The sequence below is a fragment of the Bubalus bubalis genome, chromosome 12 (genome assembly GCF_019923935.1).
Source record: "Bubalus bubalis isolate 160015118507 breed Murrah chromosome 12, NDDB_SH_1, whole genome shotgun sequence".
In the NCBI taxonomy this organism is placed as follows: Eukaryota; Metazoa; Chordata; class Mammalia; order Artiodactyla; family Bovidae; genus Bubalus; species Bubalus bubalis.
In genome coordinates, this window is record NC_059168.1 from 1,085,415 (window position 1) to 1,112,336 (window position 26,922).

The window sequence follows — 26,922 nt, forward strand, 5'->3', positions numbered from 1 at the left end:
TACGGTAGTTCCTGATTGACAGAGTGGAAATGAGGCTGGCTGTGTCCCACTTTTCAGATAAGGAAAGGGAAGCTCTAAGCAGTGAAGACGTTTGTCCACGTGGCTCAGCTCACAGCCCGGGCGGTGGATGGAAGTCGAGCAGCCCCTTCCCATGGTGCCTGCCTCCTTCACCCTCGTCCTTGGGCAGAGCCCCACAAGCTGGGATGCGCTCCAAAATGCCCATTAAAACACACGGCGATTTCATGGTTTGTTTGCTCCTAAAGACATAAAATCCAAGCTTATCAAACAAATGTCACACTTAGCCCTGCTGACTTGAACGCTAAAGTCCAGCATTATCTATGCTCTTCAGCCCCCACAGAGAACACTTAGTTTCCATGGAGCTGGCAGCATGTTCCAAGGCTGACCTTTGGCAGTCCTCACCCCTTTAGCCATGACCCAGTCACAAGGCAGGTGGGGTGGGGAGTCAGGCAGGTGGGGAGAAGCCCAGAGATCCCGCTTACCAGCTGGACACCTACAGTAAGTTTTTAAACCTCTCTGAACCTTCCTTAATATTCTTATCTGTAAAATGGGTTTAATGATGGGAACCTCTTCACTGAGACCTTTAAGTGGGAAAGAGCTAGCGTGGGAAAGGAAAGTAAAAACGGAAAGAAGGGTTCAAGAGGGAGGGGACATAGGTATACTGATGGCTGATTCATGCTGATGTTTGGCAGAAACCAACACAATACTGTAAAGCAAGTATCCTTCAATTAAAAATAAATAAAGTAAAAAAAAAAAAAAAAACAGAAATAAAAGCAGTATCTCTGAAGACTATGCTGAGCTGAGGCTACAGCTGTGCTTTCCAGGCTGTGTTAAGTGTGGATTCAAGATATATTAGAGAGCAAGTCAACAAGACTTACCAATGGATTAGATAAGAGAAGAAGATGAAAGAGATGATTATACAACCTGGAGAACGGGTGCCATTGTCTGAGATGGGGAAGTCTAAGGAGAGATGGGACAGGTCTTTCGGGGAATTTGCATCTGCTCTGGATGTGCTAGTTTTAGAATGTCTGAGATTTCCCAGTGGAGATGGCAGTGGGTGGTGGGAGCTGCAACTCTGAAGGAAGCCCCCAGGAGAAGTCCATGTTGAGAATTCAGACTTGGGGTGGTTGTCATAAGAATGGTACTCATTTATTTATTTTTCAATATTTATTTGGTTGTGTTGGGTCTAAAATGCAGAATGTGAGATGCAGTTCCTGGAACAGGAATCAAACCTGGCCCCACTGCATTGGGAGTTCAGTCTTAGCCATTGGACCACCAGGGAAGTCCCAAGAATGGTGTTTAAATCCAGGTGGCTCAGTGGTAAAGAATTTGCCTGCAATGCAGGAAACACGTGCAGGAGACACAGGTTCCATCACTTGGTTGGGAAGATCCCCTGGAGAAGGAAATTGCAACCCACTCCAGTATCTTGCCTGAAAAATCCCATGGACAGGGGAGCCTGACAGGCTGCAGTCCATGGGGTTGCAAAAGAATCGCACATGACTTAGCAACAACACTGAAAGGTATCTCTTGGGAAGTGAGCAGGGAAAGGGAAGAGAGAGAGCCCAATGGGGTGCAAGGAGGACCACCATTCAGGGCTCAGAAAAAGGAGGACCCCATGAAGGACTGGCCAGCAAAGACAGAGAAAAATTGGGAAAGTGTTCGGTTTAGGAACTGAGAGAGCAGAGTGCTTCTGGAGGGAGGGAGGGAGTGGTCACCAGTGATGAAGGACTAAGATGAAGCTGCAGAGTGGGTGGGGCTGGACTGGCAAGAGGGGGTCATGGGTGGCCTTGACTGAGCGGCATCAGAAGAGCGTTGGGAGCAGGGCCAGGCTGCAGTGGCATTGGGCATGCATGGGGCTGGGAGAGTGGGGGCCATGTGTGTGCATGGAAAAAGAATGGAGGAATCAGGAGGTGGCTGTTGAGGGGAGGAGGGGCTCTGGGAGGATGAGAGGGGCATGTCTGTGCACTGATTGAAGTCGCCTGGAGAAAGGACCATGAAAGTGAGCGAGAGCTCCCTGCAGAGGGCACCCCTGCAGAGGGAGTGCAGTCCTTTTTTTTTTTAATTTTATTTTTGGTGGACCATTTTTAAAAGCTTTATTGAATTTGTTGCAATATTCTTTGGTTTTCTGTTGTGGTCTTTTGGCCACGAGGCATGTGGATCTTAGTTCCCTGACCAGGGATCGAACCCACACCCCCTGCATTGGCAGGCCAAGTTTTAACCACTGGACCACCAGGGAAGTCCTGGGACCGAAGTTCCTGAGTAGCTGGAGGGATGAATCCAGAGCACAGGTGGAGAGACTTTTCTCCATCCATCTAGGAAGGAAGAAACAGAAGAGGCGCCTGTCTGGGTGGGATTGGTGAGTTTGTTGGTGGGAAGATGAGAGTTCGGAACTAGAGGGAACGTTCCAGGGTGGAACAGGAGGTTGTGAGCATTGGCATCATCTTGTGGCGGGGGGAGCAGACCTCCAGAGGGAACAGTGGGGTCTCCTGGTGGCACCAATGGCCGCTCACAGGCTGAGATCATGAATTCAGAGCCAAGAAGCCAATCGTATCATCTGACGATCTCCAGAAACACTCAACAGCCCAGTGCAGGCCAGAAGACGGTGGGGGCGGGGGGGTTCACTCAGAACTGGGATTTTGCCAAAGGGTTGTAACCTACAAGAGAAAGGCTGAGTGACTGGGGAATTCATGTTGGAGAAGAGGCTGGATGGCAAGAGAAGAGAGGCGTGGCATGAGCGGGCAGGGGCTCAGTGCACTAAAACCAAAGTAATAGGGCAGTGGGGGGATTTGAGTGGCAGGGATGGGAGGATGAGGACGTACTGGAATCCAGATCTGAGGATGAGGCGGTCCAGGTGTGAGATGTCCCGTCCCACTGATGTGACATCACCCTGAATGAGGACAGAAGACCCCGACCAGGAGGGAGGTGCAGTCGCTGGACTGCTGTGCATGAGCTCCGAGAGCCAGGCCGGGTGCTGCTGGGATTCCCAGCAGGCTCTGCAGCCCCCTGCCCAGATCCTGCCACTTTCTAGATGCAGGACCCCAGAGACTTATTTCCCCTCTTGGTGCTTGAGTATCTCTACTTGTACAAATGAGGGCATTGATTTGTACTTGGCTCCTCAAGCTATTATGAAGACTAAAGGAGATAATTCAGATAAAGCACCAAACAATCCTGGGGCTAGTTAAGTGCCAATAAGTGTTAAATATGGAGCTATGACAAACCTAGACAGCATATTAAAAAGCAGAGACATCACTTTGCCAACATAGGTCCATACAGTCAAAGCTATGGTTTTTCTGGTAGTCATGTACAGATGTGACATTTGGACCATAAAGAAGGCTGAGTGCAGAAGAACTGATGCTTTCAAATTGTGCTACTGGAGAAGAATCTTGAGAGTCCCTTGGACTGCAAGAAGATTAAACAGTCAATCTTAAAGGAAATCAACCCTGAATACTCATTGGAAGGACTGATATGAAAGCTGAAGCTCCAATACTTTGACCACCTGATCCAAAGAGTCGACTCATTGGCAAAGGCCCTGATGCTGGGAAAGATTGAAGAATGAAGATTGAAAAATTGAGGGTTGCGTGCTTGTGTGCGTAGTCACTCAGTCACATCTGACTTTTTGCAACTCCATGGACTGTAGCCCACCAGGCTCCTCTGTCTGTGGCATTTCCCAGGCAAGAATACTGGAGTGGGGTGCCATTCCCTTCTCCAGGGGATCTTCCCAACCTAGGGATCAGATCCAGGTCTCCTGCATTGCAGGCAGATTCTTTACCATCTGAGCCACCAGGGAAGCCCCCAGATGAATGAAGGTGATCAATAAATATCAGGGTGTCCCTCCCTACCTCCACCACACTGGAATGTGTACACACACGCACGCACACGCATGCACACAGGCACATTCTTTGGGGATAAATGCTGCTTTGCACCATAAGTTATTATTTCCTGAAGCATAGCCTTTGCTCAGTGTACTCGTACTCAATAAGAGATGCCGCTACCAATGGTCACATATGTGCAGATGGCACAACCACACACTTACATATGAAAGTATGTCATACATGCCAGGGACAATTGTCCAGAGCAGCCCCCAATATCAGACACAGTAATGTCAGAGAGGAGGGTGGTATGCCTTCAAGCTGTGTCCACCGGGCAGGGGGGGCAATATGACGGAGGAGGTGCCCCTCCCACTGGTGATCAGAGGCTGGGCCTGGGTCTATGAATTCTGAAGACTCGGGGCACAGATGTGCAGGAACAGAGACTGGCCTTCCTTGGAACTCTGAGTCATCCGCTAGCTTTAACGAGAACTAACCCTCAGAGACGGAGAAGGCAATGGCACCCCACTCCAGTACTCTTACCTGGAAAATCCCATGGGTGGAGGAGCCTGGTAGGCTGCAGTTCATGGGGTCTCAAGGAGTCAGACACGACTGAGCGACTTCACTTTCACTTTTCACTTTCATGCATTGGAGAAGGAAATGGCAACCCACTCCAGTGTTCTTGCCTGGAGAATCCCAGGGATGGGGGAACCTGGTGGGCTGCCGTCTATGGGGTCGCACAAAGTCAGACATGACTGAAGCGACTTAGCAGCAGCAGCAGCAGCAACCCTCAGCGAGGGGCTTCCCTGGTGGCTCAGATGGTAAAGAATCCACCTGCAGTGCAGGAGACCTGGGTTCAATCCCTAGGTCGTGAAGATCCCCTGGAGGAGGCCATGGCAACCCACTCCAGTATTCTTGCCTGAAAAATCCCATGGACAGAGGAGCCTGGCGGGCTATAGTCCACGGGGTCGCAAAGAATTGGACACAACTGAAGTGACTGGGTATACATGCAATCCTCAGAGAGGAGCTGGGGTAGGGAAAAGGCAGACGGGAAGAGAAAGTATAGGGACTCCAGTCTGTTCCACTGATCAACACAGGTCAGTATCTTGAGAGTTTCAAAGCTGGACCCCTGAGAGGCTGACCCTGTGCTGGGCAGTGCTCATAGCTGTTCTCTGGATCAACATTTGATCCTTCTCAGTCACAGGGCAATGAAGCTTCCTCCTCCACTTACCCGCAAGGTTCGCTTCCACTGTGGATATTTTCAGCAAAAATCATGGCCAGCTTAAGGCAAATAACGTTCAGTCACAGAAAACATGAAAAAGAAGGTTCTTGGCATTTGGGAACATGGGTAAAGAATTCTGTCTTTCCGAAACTGGAGTTTTATTTGATGTTTCTTGGAAAGAAACCATCTAACTTGCTTTATATAGTCCTTCATGTCTTCAAAGGGTTCAGAGTCAGACCAAAAAAATAAATAAATAAATAATCCAAAAAAATGCTGTACTCTATCTTATGAATGCTGTTTCCTTCCTCCTCATAAGGTAGGAATATTTATGAACTCTGAAAAGTAATTTCAGGGGGAAAAATGCAACCTTAGTCCAGTTTTATAACAGTGAAAGTGTTTGGTTCTTGCCTTCTGGATTACTTTTAAGTCAGTGCGGTATTATTTATACAAGTTGACATACACAACTCACCGAGGCCAAAGTCCTTCAGATTTATGTCTGCCTTCCTGGGTGTTTATGCTTTTAGAAAAGGGGATTTGCAGCCCGGGAATGTGTATGTTAATCCAAACAGGGCTCCTTCTCACTGCTTCAGACCCCAGATGTAGACTTGACCTATGGGTCCAGCCCTCCACACCCCCACCCCCAACCCGCTCCCCTGATTCATGTGGAACCGCCCACGCTGGTCACAAACTGAGTTTCAGCCACAGGAGCAAGCTCTCTCGTCTCAGCCCGTCTGTCTGTCTGTCTGTCTGTCTAGACATTCAGAGCCCCACCAGGCGGGTCAGTCCCAGGGCTTGGACCCAGGTGGAGGTAACAGGGTCATGACCCATGAAAATGGCTCTAAGCCCAGTCTCTCGGATGCTCTGAGGATAGTTCCCCGTGGCCTCTTCACAGACAGTCATCAGATAAGAGATGGAGTATCCCCCGGCTCCCCTGGCCGTCTGGTGGGCATGTATTTTAAGCCTGATTTCTTCTGGAAGGAAAGTTTAAGAAACTTCTGCCTTGGGACTTCCTTCCTGGATGGTCCTGGTTCGATTTCTGGTCAGGGAACTAGATCCCACAGGCTGAACCTAAAGATCCTGAATGCTGCAACAAAGATCAAAGGTCTCACGTGCCACAAGTAAGATCTGACATAGCCAAATAAATTAATTTAAAAAAAAAAAAAAAGAAAGAAACTTCTGCCTTGATGCTCTGATCTGTGCACAGTACAAGACCACAGGTGACTGGGTCCCATGAACGGAGCCTCTGAGGTGTCTGGAGGGAGAGAGAGTCTCTCCTATTTCCACCCAATTCAGTACTCTCTCCGCTTTATCTATTTTTTGTTGCTGCACTCGGGCTTCCTCTAGCTGCAGTGAGCAGGGCTACTCTTCATTGTGTACTCCAGCTTCTCACTGCAGTGGCTTCCCTGGCTGCAGAGCAAAGGCTCTAGGGCACACGGGCTTCAGTAGTTGCAGCACCCAGGCTCCAAGTTGTGGCTCAGGGGCTTAGTTGCGCCAAGGCATGTGGCTTCGAGGCATCTTCTTCCCAGACCAGGGATCAAACCCGTGTCCCCTGCATTGGCAGGCAGTTTCCCATCCACTAGACTGCCAAGGAAGTCCATTGCTCTCTTAACTTGTCAGGGTGTTCAGGTAGCCATGCTCTTTGGCTAAAGCATTGCTATTAAGTGCAATGCTGGAAAAGCAAGAAATGGGGCTCCTACACCCATAAGTCTCATGGAACATATAGCCCATGCCTTTCCAATCACCAGGCCCCCAGAGATGAGGACCCAGGTCCCTCACTCTTGTCCCATGGCCACTCCAAGCTCCCCAAGTTCCAACACACACTCAATCTGGGGCTCTGGGAGCATGTGCGAAGACATACTGCCCAGAGGATGAAACTGAAGGTGGGACTGGATGGGGTGGAGGGGCAGGCCAGGTCAGGAAGGGGCTATTTGAACAGAAACATTAAAAAGCCAACCCTATGCACATCTGAGCATTTTAGGAAGAGGGGCAGCAAGCCTGTAACGCGGGAGTGAGCCTGGGGTCATCCAGGAGACAGCCCAGGCTGTTGGGGTTGCGTTCAATTAAAGTGTCATTTTCTTAGAATCAGTGTGAACTTCTGTTTCATGTGCTTAGTTGCTCAGTCATGTCCAACTCTTTGTGATCCTCCAGGCTGCTCTGTCCATGGGATTTCTCAGGCAAGAATACTGGAGTGAGGAGCCATTTCCTACTTCAGGGGAAATCTTTACCCAGGGATCGAACCCATGTCTCCTGTGTCTCCTGCCTTACAGGCAAATTCTTTACCCACTGAGCCACCAGAGAAGCTCATTCTGTTTCGTACTAGCCACCAAGTTTAGACAGAAACTTAAGTTTTCAAAATATACATGTCATCAGAGTTGCAAGATGTTGCCTTCATCAAGCCATTATCAGTCATTCATTCGCCAGGGAAACTGATTCACCAGAACCCTGCCAGCACCACGGCTCCAGCAGCAGCTATTAAAGGAAGGGGTTTAGAGGAACCCAGTGGCCTGGGGACCTGAGCAGGTGGAAGGAGGAAGGGACTGCCCCGAAGCAAAAGAGGGGCCCTAAAAGGAGAACCATTTGGCCAAAGACTGGACTTACCTCTTAAAACAGATGTTTGAGATGTGAATCAGCACAGGTTCTCACTGCTCATTTTTTAAGTGGGGAAAAGTGCAAATTGTGGTCAGCAGCCCAGAACAAAGTCTGGCTTTCAGAAGAGAGGATTTGCCATGAATCCTAGTCAGACATTTAATTGGCACCCACCCATCCCACGGGCACCTGTTGAGTGAGTGCCTGGTGCCAGGGACCACACTGGATAAGAGGGGATGCCTTGACCCTTACAGTTCAAAGGCCAGAGAGACACGATTGCCATGTCATTATTAAAATCCCCAGGTGGGGACAAGAGCATGCGTGCGTGTGTGCGTGCTAAGTTGCTTCAGTCATGTCTGACTCTTTGCGATCCTAATGGACTATAGCCCACCAGATTCCCCTATCCATGGGATTTTCCATGCAAGAATAATGGAGTGGGTTATCATTTCCTCCTTCAGGGGATTTTCCCAATCCAGGGATCAAATCCGTGCCTCCTAAGGCTCCTGCATTGCAGGTGGGTTCTTTACTGTCGAGCCACTGAGAGAGCATTTACCTGCAAGCTGACAGCAGGCCGGCCCCAGAGCTTGGTGACTGGGGGCCTGAGTTAGGCCCAGAGACACTCGGGATCAGGAGTGGAGCCCAGGGGAAAGCCAAGGCTGAGCCCATGGAGGCTCGCCCAGGGCAGTTTCAGGATGGCTGACGGAGCATCCTTGCAAGGCCCTGAGCAAGTCCAGGTTGACATCTCCTTGTGTGTGTGCTCGGCCCCTTCAGTCCTGACTTACTCTTCACGTCCCCATGGACTGTAGCCCATCAGGTCCTCTGTCCTGGGATTCTCCAGGCAAGAATACTGGAGTGGGTTGCCATGCCCTCTTCCAAGTCCCTATTCCAACTTAGGGGTAACTGGACTGTGATTTCTTTCCCAGCTCAGTTGACCATGTTCCCCCTCTAAGTACTCAGATCCCATCCCCAAGCACACACTCTCAGGGCATGTGTCCTCCCACCCTGGTTTCTCAGGGGACCAGGAAACATCCCAATTCTGAGATGCCCTCACGTGCCACGCCCACCAAGCTCTGGAAAGCGAGGGTCAAGCACACTGCCATTTACACCTTCGTTCATTACCTGCTCAACAAGCCAACTCCATCCCACCTCTGCCCCTACCGAGCCCAGCCGGTGGCCCCTTCCTGCGTCTCTGACCTCGCTGAGCCCTTTGGCCTTGTCAGTGGGAGGCTCTGTCCTACTTGACGATGAACGGGGCTCTCCCTGGGCACACAGCCTGGGGCGGCCTCACCTACCCCACGCCGTGGCCTTGGCCCTGGGCCCTCCAGCCACTCTGTCCTCCCACTCATCCTGGATTTGGCAGGACGGATGGACGCCTGTGCCAGGGCAAACTGGCAAAGGGAAACAGAAAGGAGGACTGAACGTTTTGCAAATAAAACAGAACATTAAACAAACAGAAAGCACCTTATTGAGTGTTGTCTTTTAGAGATTTCTCCCTAGGGTGACGCGCTCGCCCTATGATGCTGCTGCGGGCCCAGGGTTTCCGAAGTCACCAGAGTAAGCTCCCAGTACACCCAAGAGTAAGCCCCCAGTACACCCAAGACACTGCCACACTGGGTCATGTATTGTTGTTCTGGCTGAGTTGCTAAGTTGTGTCCGACTCTTTGTGACCCCACAGGCTGTAGCCCACCAGGCTCCTCTGTACGTGGGATTTCCAGGCAAGAATACTGGAGCGGGTCGCCATTTCCTCCTCCAGGGGATCTTCCCAATCCAGGGAGCGCTTCCACATCTCCTGCATTGGTAGGCAGACATTTTACCACTGAGCCACCAGGGAAGCCTGGGGTCTTTAAAAAAGAGCCTTTTTTTTTTTTTTAATTTTTAAAGGGAGCTTTAAAAAAAATACTGCACTGGAATCCCACTGGACTTTTGGAGAGTTGCTCTGGATGTGGGTATTTTGTATAAGTCCCTGGTGGAGTCCAGTGTCCTCTAGGGTTGAGGGCTGCCCACCCCTCTCTCCACGCAGCATCCAGACTGTGTCCAGTAGATGCTCCGTACAGGCCTTAAGGGAGGCACGGATGGTCCTCCATCTCTCGAGATTAAAGACCTGGTTTCCTCCAGTTTGTGTTTTGCAAAACGTGTTTCATTAAAGCAAATGCCTCAATATTTACGCTGTATCCTTTCTTCAAGCAGCCAATAGTTTACAGTCCAACTGGCTGGGACTGCTCTCCAAAAACCCCACATTTTCCCTTTAAAATGAGCTGATAACACTGTTTCTGGATCAGCCCCGAGCTGAGCTGGCAGCTCAACAGAACAGAACTCTCCATGAGCCCTCCCTGCCCTCCCCCGCCCCTCCCCAGCCTCTTCCTCCCACGCGCCCTGTTTCTGGACTCAGGAAAGGCCACCCTTCCAGTCGCTCAGGTCCAAGTCCAAGGTTAGGACTGTCCTGTCTCCCTCCTCACGGGAAGGCCGGGTCTCCTGACTGCAGAATATCTCTCCCTGGGCCCCGGGTCTCCCAGGAGGACTCCTGACTGTCCTCCGTGTGCCCACGCTCCTGCTTGGTGCCACTGTTTAGGCATAGCCGAAAGGTCTCACATTTTTCACTTTTTCATTTTGACATCCATTCAGGCTTACAAGAAGATTGTAAAATAGTGTAAACAATTTCCTTAGGGTCCCCACCCAGATTCCCCAAATGCTGACATTTTGCCCCGTTTCTCTATCCTTCTCCCACGCCCCCAAGATACAACCCACGTTTGCCTATGGTATGTCTCTCTGAATGTCTGAGAGTAGACCGCAGACAGCAATGGTCCTCATCCCTGACAACTCCAGTGTGTGTCTCCAAAGAATAAGGGTAGCCTCTCAAACGACCATGGTTCAGTGGTCAAAATCAGGACATTAACCTTGATGTAATCCTATTATCCAATCCAGCAGTACCCAACTTTTTGGCACCAGGGACCAGTTTCATGGAAGGCAATTTTTCCACCAATGAGGGGTGGATGATCTCAGGAGGATTCAAGTGCATTACATTTATTGTGCATATTATTTCTAATTTAAAGCTGCTGCTGGTCTGCGACCACAGGTGGGGACCCCTTGTTTAATCTACGTATCTGATACAGGTGTTACCATCTGTCCCAATCATGTCCTTTATGGCAAAAGGAAAATCCCTCATCTCCAAGCACAGTCAGCCATCATGTTCCTTCAATATACCTTAATCTGGAGCTCCGAGGACTCATTCTCAAATAATTCATATTAGGTTATGTTAGCTCTTGTGAATTTAAAGGGAGCCCAACTGAGGAATTCCCTGGTGGTCCAGTGGCTAAGACTCAAAGCTTCCAATGCAGGGCGGCCTGGATTTGATCCCTGGTCAGGGAACTAGATTGCATATACTGCGACGAAGACCGAAGACCCTGTACGCCACAACCACGACTCAGTGCAGCCAAATAGTAAATAATATTAAAGAAATAAAGGGAGCCTGTCTCTCAGATGTGACCCACTCGGCCCTGCGGCCCCGCCCCAAACTGCCCCCAGGCCACTTGCTTCTGGACACAGATCAGTTCCAGCAAGTAACTTTTGAATTAACTATTCTTTTAACTTTCCACATTTAAATATTCCAAAGTTATACACAAGTAGAAACAATAGTATAAAGTACCTCCACGCTCATGTCCTCCAGCTCTAATAGTGATCCACTCCTGGCCAGTCTTGTTTATCTCTACCCACATCTTCCCCACTTGCTGTATTACTGTGAAGTTCAGCTGTTACTAGCTCTAGGTTGGGAGGGAAGAGAGCAGGGAGGGACTACTGGATCCTGGAAGAGAGAACTCTGTATTCAGGGACACCTTCAGAGGAGCTGTGACCTTCATCAAGGAACACGGAAACCCCAAGGTGATCTCACAAGAAGGCAGGCAAGGGGCAGGGATATTCCACCTTATTCTTCTCCCTGTCTCTGATCTCTAGGTGGGGCTTGCTGTTCTCAGAACCTAACTGGATCCAGAGGGCAAGAATTCCCCTGATGTAAGTTCATTCGGTCACTCAGTTGTATCCGACTCTTTGTGATCCCATGGACTGCAGCATGCCAGGCTTCCCTGTCCATCACCAACTCTCGGAGATTGCTCAGCCTCAAGTCCATTGAGTTGGTGATGCCATCTAACCATCTCATCCTCTATTGTCGCCTTCTCCTCCTGCCTTCAATCTTTCCCAGCATCAGGGTCTTTTCAAATGAGTCAGCTCTTCACATCAGGTGGCCAAAGTGTTGGAGCTTCAGCATCAGTCCTTCCAAAGAACACTCAGGACTGATTTCCTTTAGGATGGACTGGCTGGATCTCCTTGCTGTCCAAGGGACTCTCAAGAATCTTCTCCAATACCACAGTTTAAAAGCATCAATTCTTTGGTGCTCAGCTTTCTTTATAGTCCAACTCTCACATCCATACATGACTACTGGAAAAACCATAGCTTTGACTAGACAGACCTTTATTGGCAAAGTAATGTCTCTGCTTTTGAATATGCTATCTAGGTTGGTCATAACTTTCTTCCAAGGAGTAAGTGTCTTTTGATTTCATGGCTTCAATCACCATCTGCAGTGATTTTAGAGTCCCTCCAAAAAAAGTCAGCCACTGTTTCCACTGTTTCCCCATCTATTTGCCATGAAGTGATGGGACTGGATGTCATGATCTTAGTTTTCTGAATGTTGAGCTTTAAGCCAACTTTTTCACTCTCCTCTTTCACTTTCATCAAGAGGCTCCTTAGTTCTTCTTCACTTTCTGCCATAAAAGTGGTGTCATCTGCATATCTGAGGTTATTGATATTTCTCCCAGTAATCTTGATTCCAGCTTGTGCTTCTTCCAGCCCAGCATTTCTCATGATGTACTCTGCATATAAGTTAAATAAGCAGGGTGACAATATACAGCCTTGACATACTCCTTTTCCTATTTGGAACCAGTCTGTTGTTCCATGTCCAGTTCTAACTGTTGCTTCCTGACCTGCATGCAGGTTTCTCAAGAGGCAGGTGAGGGGGTCTGGTATTCCCATCTCTTGAAGAATTTTTCACAGTTTCTTGTGATCCACACAGTCAAAGGCTTTGGCATAATCAATAAAGCAGAAATAGATGTTTTTCTGAAACTCTCTTGCTTTTTCGATGATCCAGCAGATGTTGGCAATTTTATCTCTAGTTCCTCTGCCTTTTCTAAAACCAGCTTGAACATCTGGAAGTTCACGGTTCACATATTGCTGAAGCCTGGCTTGGAGAATTTTGAGTATTACTTTACTAGTGTGTGAGAAGAGTGCTATTGTGCGGTAGTTTGAGCATTCTTTGGCATTGCCTTTCTTTGGGATTGGAATGAAAACTGACCTTTTCCAGTCCTGTGGCCACTGTTGAGTTTTCCAAATTTTTGCTGGCATATTGAGTAAAGACTTTCACAGTATCATCTTTTAGGATTTGAAGTAGCTCAACTGGAATTCCATCACCTCCACTAGCTTTGTTCCTAGTGATGCTCCTAAGGCCCACTTGACTTCACATTCCAGGATTTCTGGCTCTAGGTGGGTGTGAGTGATCACACCATTGTGATTATCTGGGTCGTGAAGATCTTTTTTGTACAGTTCTTCTGTGTATTCTTGCCACCTCTTTTTAATATCTTCTGCTTCTGTTAGGTCCATACCATTTCTGTCCTTTACAGAGCCCATCTTTGCATGAAATGTTCCCTTGGTATCTCTAATTATCTTGAAAATATCTCTAGTCTTTCCCATTCTGTTGTTTTCCTCTATTTCTTTGCATTGATCACTGAGGAAGGCTTTCTTATCTCTCCTTGTTATTCTTTGGAACTCTGCATTCAAATGGGTATATCTTTCCTTTTCTCCTTTGCTTTTCACTTCTCTTCTTTTCACAGCTATTTGTAAGGCCTCTTCAGACAGCCATTTTGCTTTTTTGCATTTCTTTTTCTTGGGGATGGTCTTGATTCCTGTCTCCTGTACAATGTCACGAACCTCCATCCATAGTTCATCAGGCACTCTGTCTATCAGATCTAGTCCCTTAAATCTATTTCTCACTTCCACTGTATAGTCATAAGGATAAGGGATTTGATTTAGGTCATACCTGAATGATCTAGTGGTTTTCCCCACTTTCTTCAATTTAAGGGGCAGGGATATTCCACCTTATTCTTCTCCCTGTCTCTGATCTTTAGGTTCTCAGAACCTAACTGGATCTGGAGGGCAACAATTCCCCTGATGTAAGTTCAGTTCAGTCAGCCAGTCGTATCTGACTCTTTGTGACCCCATGGACTGCAGCATGCTAAGCTTCCCTGTCCATCACCAACTCTCGGAGATTGCTCAAACTGAAGTCCATTGAGTCGGTGATACCATCCAACCATCTCATCCTCTGTTATTGCCTTCTCCTCCTGCCCTCAATCTTTCCCAGCATCAGGGTCTTTTCAAATGAGTCAGCTCTTTACATCAGGTGGCCAAAGTGTTGGAGCTTCAGCATCAGTCCTTCCAATGAATATTCAGGACTGATTTCCTTTAGGATTAACTGGTTTGATCTCCTTGCTTTCCAGGGGACTCTCAAGAGTCTTCTCCAGCATCATAATTCAAAAACATCAATTCTCTGATGCTCAGCCTTCTTTATGGTCCAATTCTCACATCCATATGTGACTACTAGAAAAACCATAGCTTTGACTAGACAGAGCTTTGTGGGCAAGGTGATGTCTCTCCTCTTTAATATGCTGCCTAGGTTTGTCACAGCTTTCCTTCTAAGGAGCAAGTGTCTTTGCTGTTACGATAGGTGACATGGGGGTCCTGGGGCCAGGTAGGGGTTGGATGAGACACCCAGGGGAGCTGCAGCCCCCTCACTTCTCCAGGCTCATGAGACAACTCTGTCTGGGGTTCCAGTGCAGGATTCTGCTGTGGTCATTCTGTGGCCTTGAGACCCTCAGCAAAAACAGCCTGTTCAAGTTTTAAGCACATTTATATATTCATTATTTTTTAAAGTTCTGGTTGTGTCAGGGCTCAGTGGTAGCACATGGGATCTTCATCGCAGCACTCAGGCTCAGGAGTTGCGGTGCTCAGGCTCTTGGCTCTATGGCACATGGAGCCTTAGTTCCTCCACGAGGGATCAAACCTGCATCCCCTGCATGGGAAGGCGGATTCTCAGTCACCAGACCACTAGGCAAGCCCCTAAGCACATGTGTATTTTCATATGCACCTAGGAGATTGGTAGGATCTTAATAAATACACTTGGGTCAAATAAACTGTTTAGGAAAATGACCACCTAGAGCAGGGGTCTGTAGTCTCTGGGATCTAATGTCTGATGACCTGAGGTGGAGCTGACATAATAATAATAGAAATAAAGTGCACAGCAAACGTAATGCACTTGAATCATCCTGAAGCCCATTCCCTGGTTCATGGAAAAACTGTCTTCTGCAAAACTGTTGCTAAAAAGGTTGGGGGCCACTGGCCTAGAGAACTGAAAATGTAATGACATAGCATAAGCTCTCGGAGGTCCTCCTGAGCCAGAAAGTCTACAATGGAACACGGCATCTTTAGGGTGCATTTTAAGAATGGTCCTCCAAATTTGAGCTTGTTTAGTCAGTAGGGAAGGGGTTGTTACACTGTGCTGGGTGCTGTGCTGAGGCATTTCTGACTCTGTGCCATCCCATGGACTGTAGCCCCCCCAGCTCCTCTGTCCATGGGATTCTCCAGGCACGAATACTGGAGTGGGTTGCCATGCCCTCCTCCAGGGGATCTTCCCAACCCAGGGATCCAACCCGGGTCTCCCGCATTGCCGGCGGATTCTTTACCACCTGAGCTACCAGGGAAGCCCAGGGAAGGGGTTCCCTTAGAGCTAAGTGTCCCCAGTTCTGCTTTAAGGAGACAAAGATGAGCAGCTATGATAGTTCTGCCTTCTTGAGTCCCTTTTGGAAATGCATGTCATATACAGCATTGGGGAAAGGAATGGAAACCCACTCCAGTGTTCTTGGCTGGAGAATCAGAATGGACAGAGGAGCCTGATGGGCTACAGTCCATGGGGTCACAAAGAGTCAGACATGACTGAGCATGCAATACAGGATGACATGCTGAAAACAAGGGCCTTCGACATTCTATGGTATCTTCTCCTTGGCAACTGATTCTCCTGAGGACTTAGGCTTGGCTTGGGAAAGTGTTTTCAGGAAAAGGAGACTCAGTGGGAGAAGTGAGAGAGGATAAGAGAGCATCCTTTGGCCTTGTCATTTCCCGTCTTCTCACAAGGCCGCCTGGTCTCACCCAAAGGGGAATTTTAACCTCCAGCCTATCACTGCACACCTTCTGAATCTGTACTGTTTATGGAGGACTCCTTATCATCCTTTGATTCAGCCCTTCCTGACAGGTAGGAATGAGTCAGCGCTTATGGCTGCCAGCAATAGTGGCCGACTCTGCCAGACTTAGCACAGAGAGAACTTCCAGGAGGGACCCTGAGCTCAAGGAACAAAGAGGAAGCTGGGAGACCAGGCACGAGTGTGCTAGCGACAGGGCAGCGGGTACCACGGCCAGTGGGCACCATGGCCAACGTGCCCTGTGCCACTCCCCACCCCCTAGCCACAAGGATGCTGCCCTCCCATCCGCCCTTCTTGCTCGCTTGTTCCAGGTTCAAGGTGCTGGGAAAGGGTGTTGGATTGGCCCCACGTAGGCCATGGCTGCCTTGGTTGTCTGGGGGGCGGGTTGGTGGAGAGAGAAAGTTTTGAGGGTGGAAGGGAACAGCGAGAGGCAGGCGCACAGAGAGCAACCGTGGTGGAAGTAAGAAGGTGGGGAGTGCGGTGTTCATAGCAGCGCCATTTACAATAGCCAGGGCACGGCAGCAACCTATGTCTATCAGCAGAGGAACGGATAAAGAAGATGTGCTACGTGTATACAATATTACTCAGCCATAAAGAGGAACAAAACTGTGCAATTTGCAGAGACGTGGAGAGACCTAGAGACTGTCCTGCAGGGTGAAGTCAGAAAGAGAAAAACAAAGATCATATCACTTATATGTGGAATCTAGAAAAATGGTAGAGATGATCTTATTGGCAAAGCAGGAATAGAGGTATGAACATAGAGAACGATGTATGGACACCACGGAGGAAAGCAAAGTGGGAGGAACTGGAAGATCGGGACTGACACATTTACACGGCTGGGCTTCCCAGGTGGCACCAGTGGTAAAGAACCCATCTGCCAAAGCCGGGCACACAAGAGAAGCCACTCGATCCCTGGGTCGGGAAGATCCCCTGGAGAAGGAACTGGCAACCCACTCCAATATTCTTGCCTGGAGAATCCCATGAACAGAGGAGCCTGGTGGGCTACAGCCCATGGGGTTGTGCAGAGTCAGACACAAGTGAAGGGAGGCAGCACTTCACACAGAAACCGCTATGTATTAAACAGGTAACTAAGCAGAACCCGCTGTGTACCACACGGGGCTCTGCTTGGTGCTCTGTGGAGATGTAAATGGGAAGGAAATCCAAAAGAAAGAGGAGATACATGTACACATAGATGATTCATTTTGTTGTATGTACAGCAGAAACTAACACAGCACTATCAAACAACTATACACCCCCAAAATCTTTTTTAAAAAGTGGGGTGTGGGCAGACTGGATGCCGAATACTCCCTATTCCTCCCCCTAGACAAAAGCTCACAAGAAATGTGCAGGATACATGGGAAGAAAAGTCACGCAGTAAGAGCATCAAAAACAAGCCTCATAGAGCAAAACACGACGGACCTTGGAAACCCTCTTGGGAAAATGGCAATGCTCCCTAAATGAATATGGTCACTGTGATTCCAAACCAGACCCATACCAAAGTTTTCAAGATGCTTAAACTAATTCCAAAATGCACGTGAAAGACACAATGCGGAATGGCCAGGACAGTCTTGAAAAACAAGGGCAAGAAATTCAAAACCTAAATCTATGGTAATTAGCACAATGTAGAAGAAATGAAAAGATCAGCGGAAAAGGGAAGAGTAGAGAAACAGAACCACATAGTGTGAGAATCTGGTGTATGTAAAAGAGCCACTTTTACATACACCATGAAGATAAGAGGAGAAGGGGAAAATAAGGTGATAAGGTGAAGATAAGAGGAGAGTCCTGGCTGTCAATGGGGGAAAAGTAAAGTTAGATGCATATTATATCATTAAAAAAATCTGGGTAAATTAAAGATGAAAACAAACCATACCACTATATGAACAGTGTACCAGAAGATATATTTAAAACTTTGGCCTAGGGAAGGGCTCTTAAAGTACAAAGACAAACATCTATGTAAGAGGGATAAATCTGACTTTCAAAATAGTGACACGTGCGTCAAAACCACCACAGCAGTTCAAAGATACGCAGTGGAATAAAACCTACGCTCAGAAAGATGTGTCAAGAATATTTGTAGAAGATTTATTCAGCCTAGCCCAAACTGTAAGAGTTCAGGTGCTAATTAACAAGTGGAGAAAAGTGTGCTTTGTTCAGACAACAGAATACTACTGGGCAAGATAAAGGATTACTGTTGACTGTAACATTATGCTGAGTAAAAACGGAATCAGACACAAAAGACCACATTCTGTATGATCCCATCCCATTCAACCTCAGGAACTCATTTATGGTGGGGAAACAATCGGAACTGAAGTCAGCCCTGGATGTGGGGCTGGTGGGGTAGGGACTGGATGAGAAAGACCGTGGAGGACCTTTCTGGAGTGACGTCATGCTCTGTATCTTGACATGGGTTTGGCTGACAGCTGCATCCTCGGTCAAAACTTAGCGAACGCGCCCTGGAGAGTTGCTGTGTTGTATGCAAATCTTATCTCAAAAGGCTGATAGAAAATTAGTGAGCTCCAAATCATATGCATGTGCAACCATTTAGGGATCAAGTTGCCCATGACTATGATTTCCTTGGAAATGTATCACAAGGTATGAGGAATGAATGGATGGACAGACACACAATCAAGGAAGTAAAATGAGAAAGGCAGAATCTAGTTGGTGGGTGTTCTCTGTACATTTCTTTCAACTTTTCTGTATGTTTGAAAATCTTCATAATAAAACATTGAGAAAAGACTGGAGAAAATGTATTTCCAACATATAAGAGACTTTTACCCAGCAAATACAAAGAGCTAATTATGCTTTTGAATTGTGGTGCTGGAGAAGTCTCTTGAGAGTCCCTTGGACTGCAAAGAGATTCAAACTGGTTAACCCTAAAGGAAATCAACCTTGAATATTCACTGGAAGGACTGACGCTGAAGCTGAAGTTCCAATACTTTGGTCACCTGATACGAAGAGCCAACTCATTAGAAAAGACCCTGATGCTGGGAAAAATTGAAGGCCAAAGAAGAAGAGGGTGGCAGAGGATGAGGTGGTTAGATAGCATCAGTGGACATGAATTTGAGTAAATTCTGGGAAATGGTGGAGGACAGAGGAGCCTGGCATGCTGCAGTCCATGGGGTTGCAGAGAGTCCACATAACTTAGCCACTGAACAATTACTGATAGGAAAAATTAAAAACTCAACTAAAAATAAGCAAAGGCCATTCGAGAGAAAAAAGCAGATGCCAACTATGTATGGAAAGATCATCCTACACAGAAGTGGAAAATTCGAATTCGGCCAACACCCCCGCTCCAGGCTGGTATCACCCTGCAAAGGCTTGGCACAACATTCGTATGAAGTCGAACAGACAATACGGCAGCACGTGAGTCTGTTTCAGCCCATCACCCTGAAGCACCACCCAGCATCTCTCCCGCAGGCTGGCAAGGTATGGATCAAGCAGCACCAAAGATGCACCAGAGAGGCCACAGCAGGACACCAGGGAAAGAGACCTTATTCCTGTTCGCAGTGATCAGAATGAAGTGGAGTCACTATGGAAAAACCTGCGCCCTCTGCTAAGTCAGAACCACGTACTGACAGTACAGCATCTATAGAAAAGCAAAACTGCTGAAAAAGTAAACACACATACACGTGCGCGTGTGCTGTGGAGAAGAAGGGCTGGAACAACACAGACTCCTGTCTTGGCAAGGAAGCAAGATTAAACAGGAGCCAGAACCACCACTTGATTTGAGATAAATGTGTGTGTGTGTATATACATCTGTGAATCTCTGTTTCACAGGTTCGGGAGAGGAATGGACTAGGAGTTAGGGGTTGTGTATGTGTGTGTGTAGATGCAAACTGTTACATATAGAATGGATAAACAAAAGTTCCTCCTGTATAGCACAGGGAGTTATAGTCAATATCCTATGGTAAACTATTGGGCTTCTCAGGTGGCGCAAGTGGTAAAGAACCCGACTGACAACGCAGGAGACTTGTTTGATCCCTGGGATGGGAAGGTCCCTGGAGAAGGGAATGGCAACCCACTCCAGTACTCTTGCCTGGGGAATCCCATCGACAGAGAGCTCGGTGGGTTACAGTTCATAGGGTAGCAGAGTCGCACACAACTGAAGTGACTTAAGTTGTGTGAAGTGTGTGAAGTTCAGTTGCACAATACTTCAGTTGTGTGAAGTGACTTCAGCATGCACATGTGATAAACTCAATGGAAAAGAACATCAAAAAGAACGTATGTATGTGTATAACTGAGTCACTTTGCTATACAGCAGAAATTAGCTTAACACTAAATCAACTATAGTTCAATAAAAAACAAACTTTAAAAATGTACAGACGCATGTAATGCTCATGTAATTAAAATGAAAAGTATGAATCTATTACCTGCTTAAAACAAAGCTCACCCAGTCTTTTAACTTTCCCAGCACTTATTTCAGAGTAGAAGTGGCAAATTATGTAATTTATTTATAGCATTTATAGGAATTGATAGGATTTTATAAACTGTATTCCCAAAGTAGACCGTAATTTCTCTATGGCACCCCTACAGCAGCTCCCGCCTGCCATGCAGCACAGGGCTCCCCAAACTCCATGGCCCCTTTAGGAGATAGCAGTGATGAGTTCACCACAGATCGGGCATTTGTTGATTTCTGGCTTCAAGCAGGTGGTATACAGAGAAACTTAAGAGTCAAACAAGACTTCCATTTTTTGAATGTTCTTCAAACTACCAAGACAGGCTGAGATGGCAGAGTATCTGCTATAATCACTGATCAATATAGTTTAGACCTGTGACCTAATACTCCACAACCAGCCCAGGTGCTGAGTCATACCTGACTACGTGGGCAGAAAACTCTGCAGTTGCTCTCACCAGCCACTTCAAAACTTTTAAGAGTGGTTTGCTTTTAAGTATACTACACAGATTTGACTTCAAGCGACCATTCACAAAATCTGCATGTTGGTAATGCATTCAGTGAATGATAAGGGCAGAGTGTGGGTGTGTACCTATCCATGATTTTAGCGGCTTCTCCACCATTTTGTGAAATAAATCAAACAGCTCGCCAAAACTAGTTGAAAGTTTTATTTATATAAAATTCATTAAGAACATAAAAGATTGGGTTTCTTAAAAAAAAATCTGCAATTATTTACAGCAGTATTGCACAAGTAAAGTGGCAATTACCCTGTTAAAATCCATCAGTGCAAAACACAAGCCAGGGAAATTGCAGTACAAATGCTACATATGCTGGGTCCTAGGGAAAAAGTTATAGACAGATCAGTGCTATTTATAAATGAGTACCTGATGAGTTCTGATACAGTAACTAGTGGCCACAGAACTTGGACACACAAATTAAAGAGAGCTTCTAAGGTCTGAAATTCCCAAATCAAAGTAGTCAAGTTATTCAGCTGGGAGCCTGAGGGTGCTTCTTACACGATGCCGTCTGGAGCAGGACAGGTGTTACCCCAGCTGGTTTAGCGACACGTGTGGTCAGGTCACTGCACACATGTGTGCACAGACTGGACACACACAGGCACCAAGCTAAATCAGCAGGGATGACAAAGCCATCAACACAGAACCGCTAGAAGATCTTTCACGCTTTCACCTCTTTGCACCCAGGCCAGTGGGGTCCAGACCCTCGCTTGAAGGCTTTGGAGAAGCAGAAGGAAGTCGTCACCCTGAAGACACAGGTGGATCAAATGCTGGGACTAAATGGTTCAAGGTTAGGGTGGGGGGTGCGGGCCTGTACAGTCAGTTCCTGAAGATACATAGTAGAGTCTACACCTCAAAGCATAGGAAGCCACAGAGCACGGTTGGGGCTGGGGGAATTCAACTAATCATCAGTTGCCAACAAAAGTTAGTAGTGTGAAGTGGTCTAGTAGTCACTTGGGAAGCAGGGCAACTGGTCAACCCGGGCCTTCACTCTGCCTGGTCTCTGCCTTCAACAGTCCCATGGCAGCAACCTGCATAAGTGGACGTGTGAGTATCTCTAAACACTGAGCTGTCAGGGATAAATCTTCAATGGAAAAATCTTTCCCACTGCTAATAATAAGTATTTTGTTTTGTAAGATATGGCCTGAAGTTAACAGCACTTGTTTCTATGAGAAGCTAGCTGTTCAGGAATTAAAGAGTCACTGGAAAGTTCTAGAGGAGAATCTGAAAGCCTATCAGATTTCTGGTCTTTCATTATGCTGTCTAAACACAAACCTCATCATGAGGACAGCAAACCCTAAGAATTTAAACCCACTGGACTAGAAATACCAGGAACCAAAGCTGGGGAGGGCCACCCTGGGGAGACCACGTGGCCTGCCGTGAGCTGACTAGTCACCACCTCAAGAGTTAAAGCAATTAACAGGACAGCAGGGGGCAGAGGGGAAAGGGAGGTCAACACTTTGCAGAACTTAAGACATTAAATAAGCCAGAAATAAATACACAACATTCCTACAAGTTACAGCATTATCAAACAGTAGGACACATTACACAGAAAAAGAATCGACAATATTTACAACCCTCAATTCTGAAAAAGTTCAGCAAAAACTGATTTTTTTTTTCTTTTAGTCATTTAGGCTGTACAAAATTTTACAAGAAAGTAAAGGACACATAATAATTGCACAGACATTTGGCTCAGTTGATAAGTAAAATACAACTTCCTAATCTAATAAATAGTCAAAATATATACAATATTAAGAAGGAAAAACAGGAGAAAATTGTAATCCGCTATGTACATTTTTTTTTTAAACCAAGAAAAAAATCTTCATCAGTTCAGGTCTAGGGAGGGGTCCAGATAATTTGCAAATTTACTCATGAAGTTAATTTCACGTGTTTATTGCATTCCTGTGAAAAGTCACAGGATACTTTCAACAAATGTCACATCAGACAAGGCAAGGCACAAAACCTTCATTCAGTTTCCAACAAGGGACCGAATTATTTTTGCTTTCTACAAAAAGTCAAAGGAAGGAAAAGTAAGACATCAAAGGTACACCCAGCCATGGGCATACCTTCTGCAGGGAGGAGGCATCATGATCAACAGATACGTACAGTACAGGGATGTCTAGTCACCTCTCAAGTCCCGGGGGCAACATCCTCGTTTCAATACTTCTACAGTTCATAGAATCTCTCATTTCCTCACCAGCTGCTTCCACGGCCAGCCCAGGGGGCCTGGAGGCCCCCAAGCCCAAGGTAGACTTGCAGGTGGGTGAGCAAGCGCTCGGCCCCCCAGGGCACTGGTGCTGAAGGAATAAAGTGCTCCAGTCCAAGAGACTGGCCCGTGAATACAGAGATCCTGGGGGGGAGCGGCCCAGAACCAAATACGTCTTTGGTGTATGTGTGTGCAGCAGGCCCACGGACGCAATTCTGTGGACCGCCTCAACCGCTTGCATGGACTTGAGGATCCAGCGGACAGGTTCAAGACAAAGGGTCAAAGGAACACAGGCTGAGACTCAACATAGCTTTTAAAACAATTCAAGACCCCAAAAAGCTACTTGGGGAAAAGAAAATGTTTAGAAGGAAGAATATTTGGAGTCAAATCTCTCTCTACCTAAGGAAAAAGTATATATGTAACATATATATATATATAAAACTATAAAGATACAAAAATGAATCAATTGCTGCAACTGGTAAGAAGAAAACACTGGTCCCCGATGGGCCAAAAGCAAACGCTCCAGTTGCTGTTGGCACTGTTGACTTGTTTGAAACATCATGTATGTCTTTTAAAAAGCTGTTTTGAAGTTTCAAAAACTGTAAGAGCGATGGGGTTCACAGAACTACCCCCATCTCCCTGCTTGCAATGCTCCCTCATCTGTCTATCTTGGGTCTCCCCGGGAGTTTAACTGCCTTTGAAAAGACCAACCAGCTCGTGAGCCTGCATTCTCTGCCTTCTTCCTGGCAGGTGTGAAGGAAGAGCACCCCCAACAGAAGTGGCTGCAGGAAGTGGGGGGCCTGACAAAAATCCAGCAGTCCCAGGAGGTGGACGACTGACACAGATACCCCTGTGTCTGATGGTATTCTTTATGAGAACTGCTGAGAGCAGAATGAAGCCTTTACTTCAAAGAGAGGTTAGCCAAGAGCCATAGAAGGCCAGAGGAACTCTGAGTTGGATGAAAAGCCAGGATGCCCAGAAAACAGCTGCTTAAAGCCCTGCCACAGCCTCTGCCAATTCCCATGAGGGCTCGAGTGTGGCCCCCTGCAGCTGAACCTGGCCACAGGTGGGCATGCTAGTCACCTGGGGCCTTAGGCCGAGAGCCCACCCTGTGCTACAGGAGAGCCACAGCAAACCTGGTATTATAACTGCCCCGAACCTCTGCAGAACACGTCTGAACAACAAGGCCATCAAAGCAAGCGAGAACCACCAGCGAGCACTCCCCAGTGGGTAAGCTACCAAGAGACAGACAGACCCATGTCAGATACAGACTCAGGCTCAGACCCAACTGCCTTTTACCATGAAAACAGTCACTGGACCAAATGTGTTCATCAGTGCCCTGACAGGCTGGGAGAGCATCACCAAAGGATGTAAGCGAAACACACACACACACACACACACAGAGTAAAATTTTGCCACAGATGCAACTGAATTTTAAAGAGGTAAGTAGGTATTTACACAATGGGAGTGGCATGTCAATACAGGCTGACAAAGGACCTCTCTCTGCCCCTTTTACCAGTTCCGTTTCATAAAAACTTTTTTGGTATTAACAATAGTGATTAAAAAAACAAAAGGTCGAAGAGGCAATGGCAGGGAAGGAGGGGCCATGTCATACCTCTCCCGTTTAAAAATGCTGTATGGTGACCTCTAAAAATAAACTAAGGCAGCTTTATAAATGAGCTGGCTCAGTTTCCACTGCAGAGTTTATATAATCCTCTGAGAGTAGGCAAAAGGTTCTTAAAATTTTAGTACAAAAATCAGTCATGAGTTGGTTAAAAAGTTTCCATTTCCTTTTTGAAAAACCTGCCCTTATCAAAGGTGGGAAAAAACACACACACACACACTGCATGTAAACACCATTCTTGCATAAAATCTCGCTGCAGAGAACCATGATTGGTACATTGTTTTTTAAAAAAAGAGAATCCCTCCCTCATTTACATTCACATCAAGCTTCCGTTGGAAATTCGGCCACATGGTGATGAACAGACAAAGGTCAGGTCCACGTGCAGCTTGGTGTCCTCCGGGGACATGCCGGCTGGCTCTCTGCCCACCCTTCCAGCAAAGGACTGCTGCCCAGCAAGGGCACGGAAGCGCCGCGACCCCGCGGCGCCGGGCTGGCCGGGCTGAAGCGAGCGGAACGTCTGCACCGCCGTCACTGCATCCTCCACACCAGGCGCGCGATGTAGCGCAGGACGCGCAAGAGGACCATTTGCGGGTGGCCCTCAACCGCCTGGTGACGCACGAAGACCTGCAACGAGAAGGCAGAGGCTGCTTACTGCCCGGCCCTGACTTGTTTCAGGCGGGACTGGGGGTGGGGGAGGAGGACACCCGCACTTAAGGGAACAATCATCCTGCTGGAACCTCTGAGAAGGGCACCAGGTCCCCCAAGTGCCAGTTCTTCCCAGAGCTGTGACCCCTAAGGAGCAGGGGCACTGAGGGATGCTTTTTATAAAGTGACTGAAAGGCTGTCTGGAGACTCAAAGAGGACCCCTGAATCTGCTTCTCCCTCTAAAACCACAGAATTCTGGGGTACCTCCCTGGTGGTCCAGCGGCTAAGGCTCTGCGCTTCGAAGGCAAAGAGCAGAGGTTTGATCCCCTATCAGGGAACAAAGATCCTGCCTGCTGCGGTCAAAGACAAAACAGCAACAACAAACAGAAACTGCACATTCTTTTCACAAGTGACGTCACAGCTGCCCAGAGCTGCCTGGACCAGGGAAGGCAGCAACCACTGGCAAAGGAAGCACCCAGCGAGGGCGAGAGCAAATCAGCCAAGATGGCGCGGTCAGGCCCTCTCGCCCCACGCTTTGTAAATACTGGCTGTGCGACAGCTGAGACCATTCGCAGCGCCGTGCACGTGCGTCACGAGGTGCCCGCGTGGTCACGGGCTGCTGTGCGCGGCACGCCTGCGTGCACTTCGCTGTGAAAGCCCTGGCTGCTGCTGCGCCAGGGCTGCACTGGAGTGGCACCGCGATGTTATATGAGCGTACGTTTTGGCTATGTTACGGTTACGACGCAGCTGCTGCACCAGCCAGGAGAGAAGAAATGTGTCTGCGGTTCCTGAGGCTCCTCGCATCTCCTTCCAGCCTCTGAGCTCGGGCCTGGCCTGCCCCGGGTTCAGCGAACAGCGCAGACAGTGTGGACAGCAAGACAACTGGTGCCACGAACAGGATGACGAGCGCTACACCCACCACCTCCGCACAGGTGCTGAGACATGTCACCCCACGTTGGGGTCCCGTGAAGAGAGGCACGGGTAAAGCAAACAGGAACTCGGGGGATGCAAGTAACTAAGTTACTGACATTCAAATAGGTTTCAGGCTCCCTGAAGGCCGAGTTTCGGGGTGATCTGCCCCAAGAAGCTAAACAAACTGAAGCGCTCACATACCACCCTGCCTCTGGTGCAAGGCAGCTCCTCTGAGTGCATGCTGTCAGCCTGGCACAGCGGTCAGGGTCAGCAAACAGGTGGACTTGCCCTCCAGCCCTCACCCCAGAGTGGCGGGCAGAGTGTGACGAAAAATAGAACAGGTCTATTTGCCGGTGACCCCCACAGGTTTAGGACAAGCTGAGATACTGCTCAGAAGGAAACTGCCAGGCTATTGAAAGTCTCAAGGTCCCCATGTCTTCCAGAGCACGTCCACCTTCGGGTCTAATCCATTTTGCAGGTAAGTGCAGGGTGTAAAGGCTTCCCCGATTGGTGGCTCATCGGTAAATAATCTACCTGCCAATGCAGGAGATGCAGGTTCGATCCCTGGGTCGGGAAAATCCCCTGGAGGAGGGAATGGCAACCCACTCCAGTATCCTGGCCTGGAAAATCCCATGGACAGAGAAGCCTGGCGGGCTACAGTCCCTGGGGTTGCCAACGAGTCGGACACGACTGAGCAACCAAACAAG

The 26,922-nt window shown here is 47.9% G+C and overlaps 1 protein-coding gene across 9 annotated transcripts in view; it reads right to left on the reverse strand.

Annotated features, from left to right (window-relative positions):
- Positions 1-26,922, reverse strand: part of BCL2L11 (BCL2 like 11) — a 137,997-nt gene that overhangs the window by 65,011 nt on the left and 46,064 nt on the right. For 7 of the 9 annotated variants that reach the window (XM_025260588.3, XM_025260595.3, XM_025260593.3 and 4 more), the window contains one exon: positions 20,967-25,282. The exons of the other annotated variants lie outside the window; for them this stretch is intronic. In XM_025260588.3, the coding sequence (XP_025116373.1) occupies positions 25,187-25,282 (96 nt within the window). In that variant the 3' untranslated portion in view covers positions 20,967-25,186. Of the gene's footprint in view, positions 1-20,966; positions 25,283-26,922 lie in introns of those variants that run through there. 9 annotated transcript variants of the gene reach the window in all.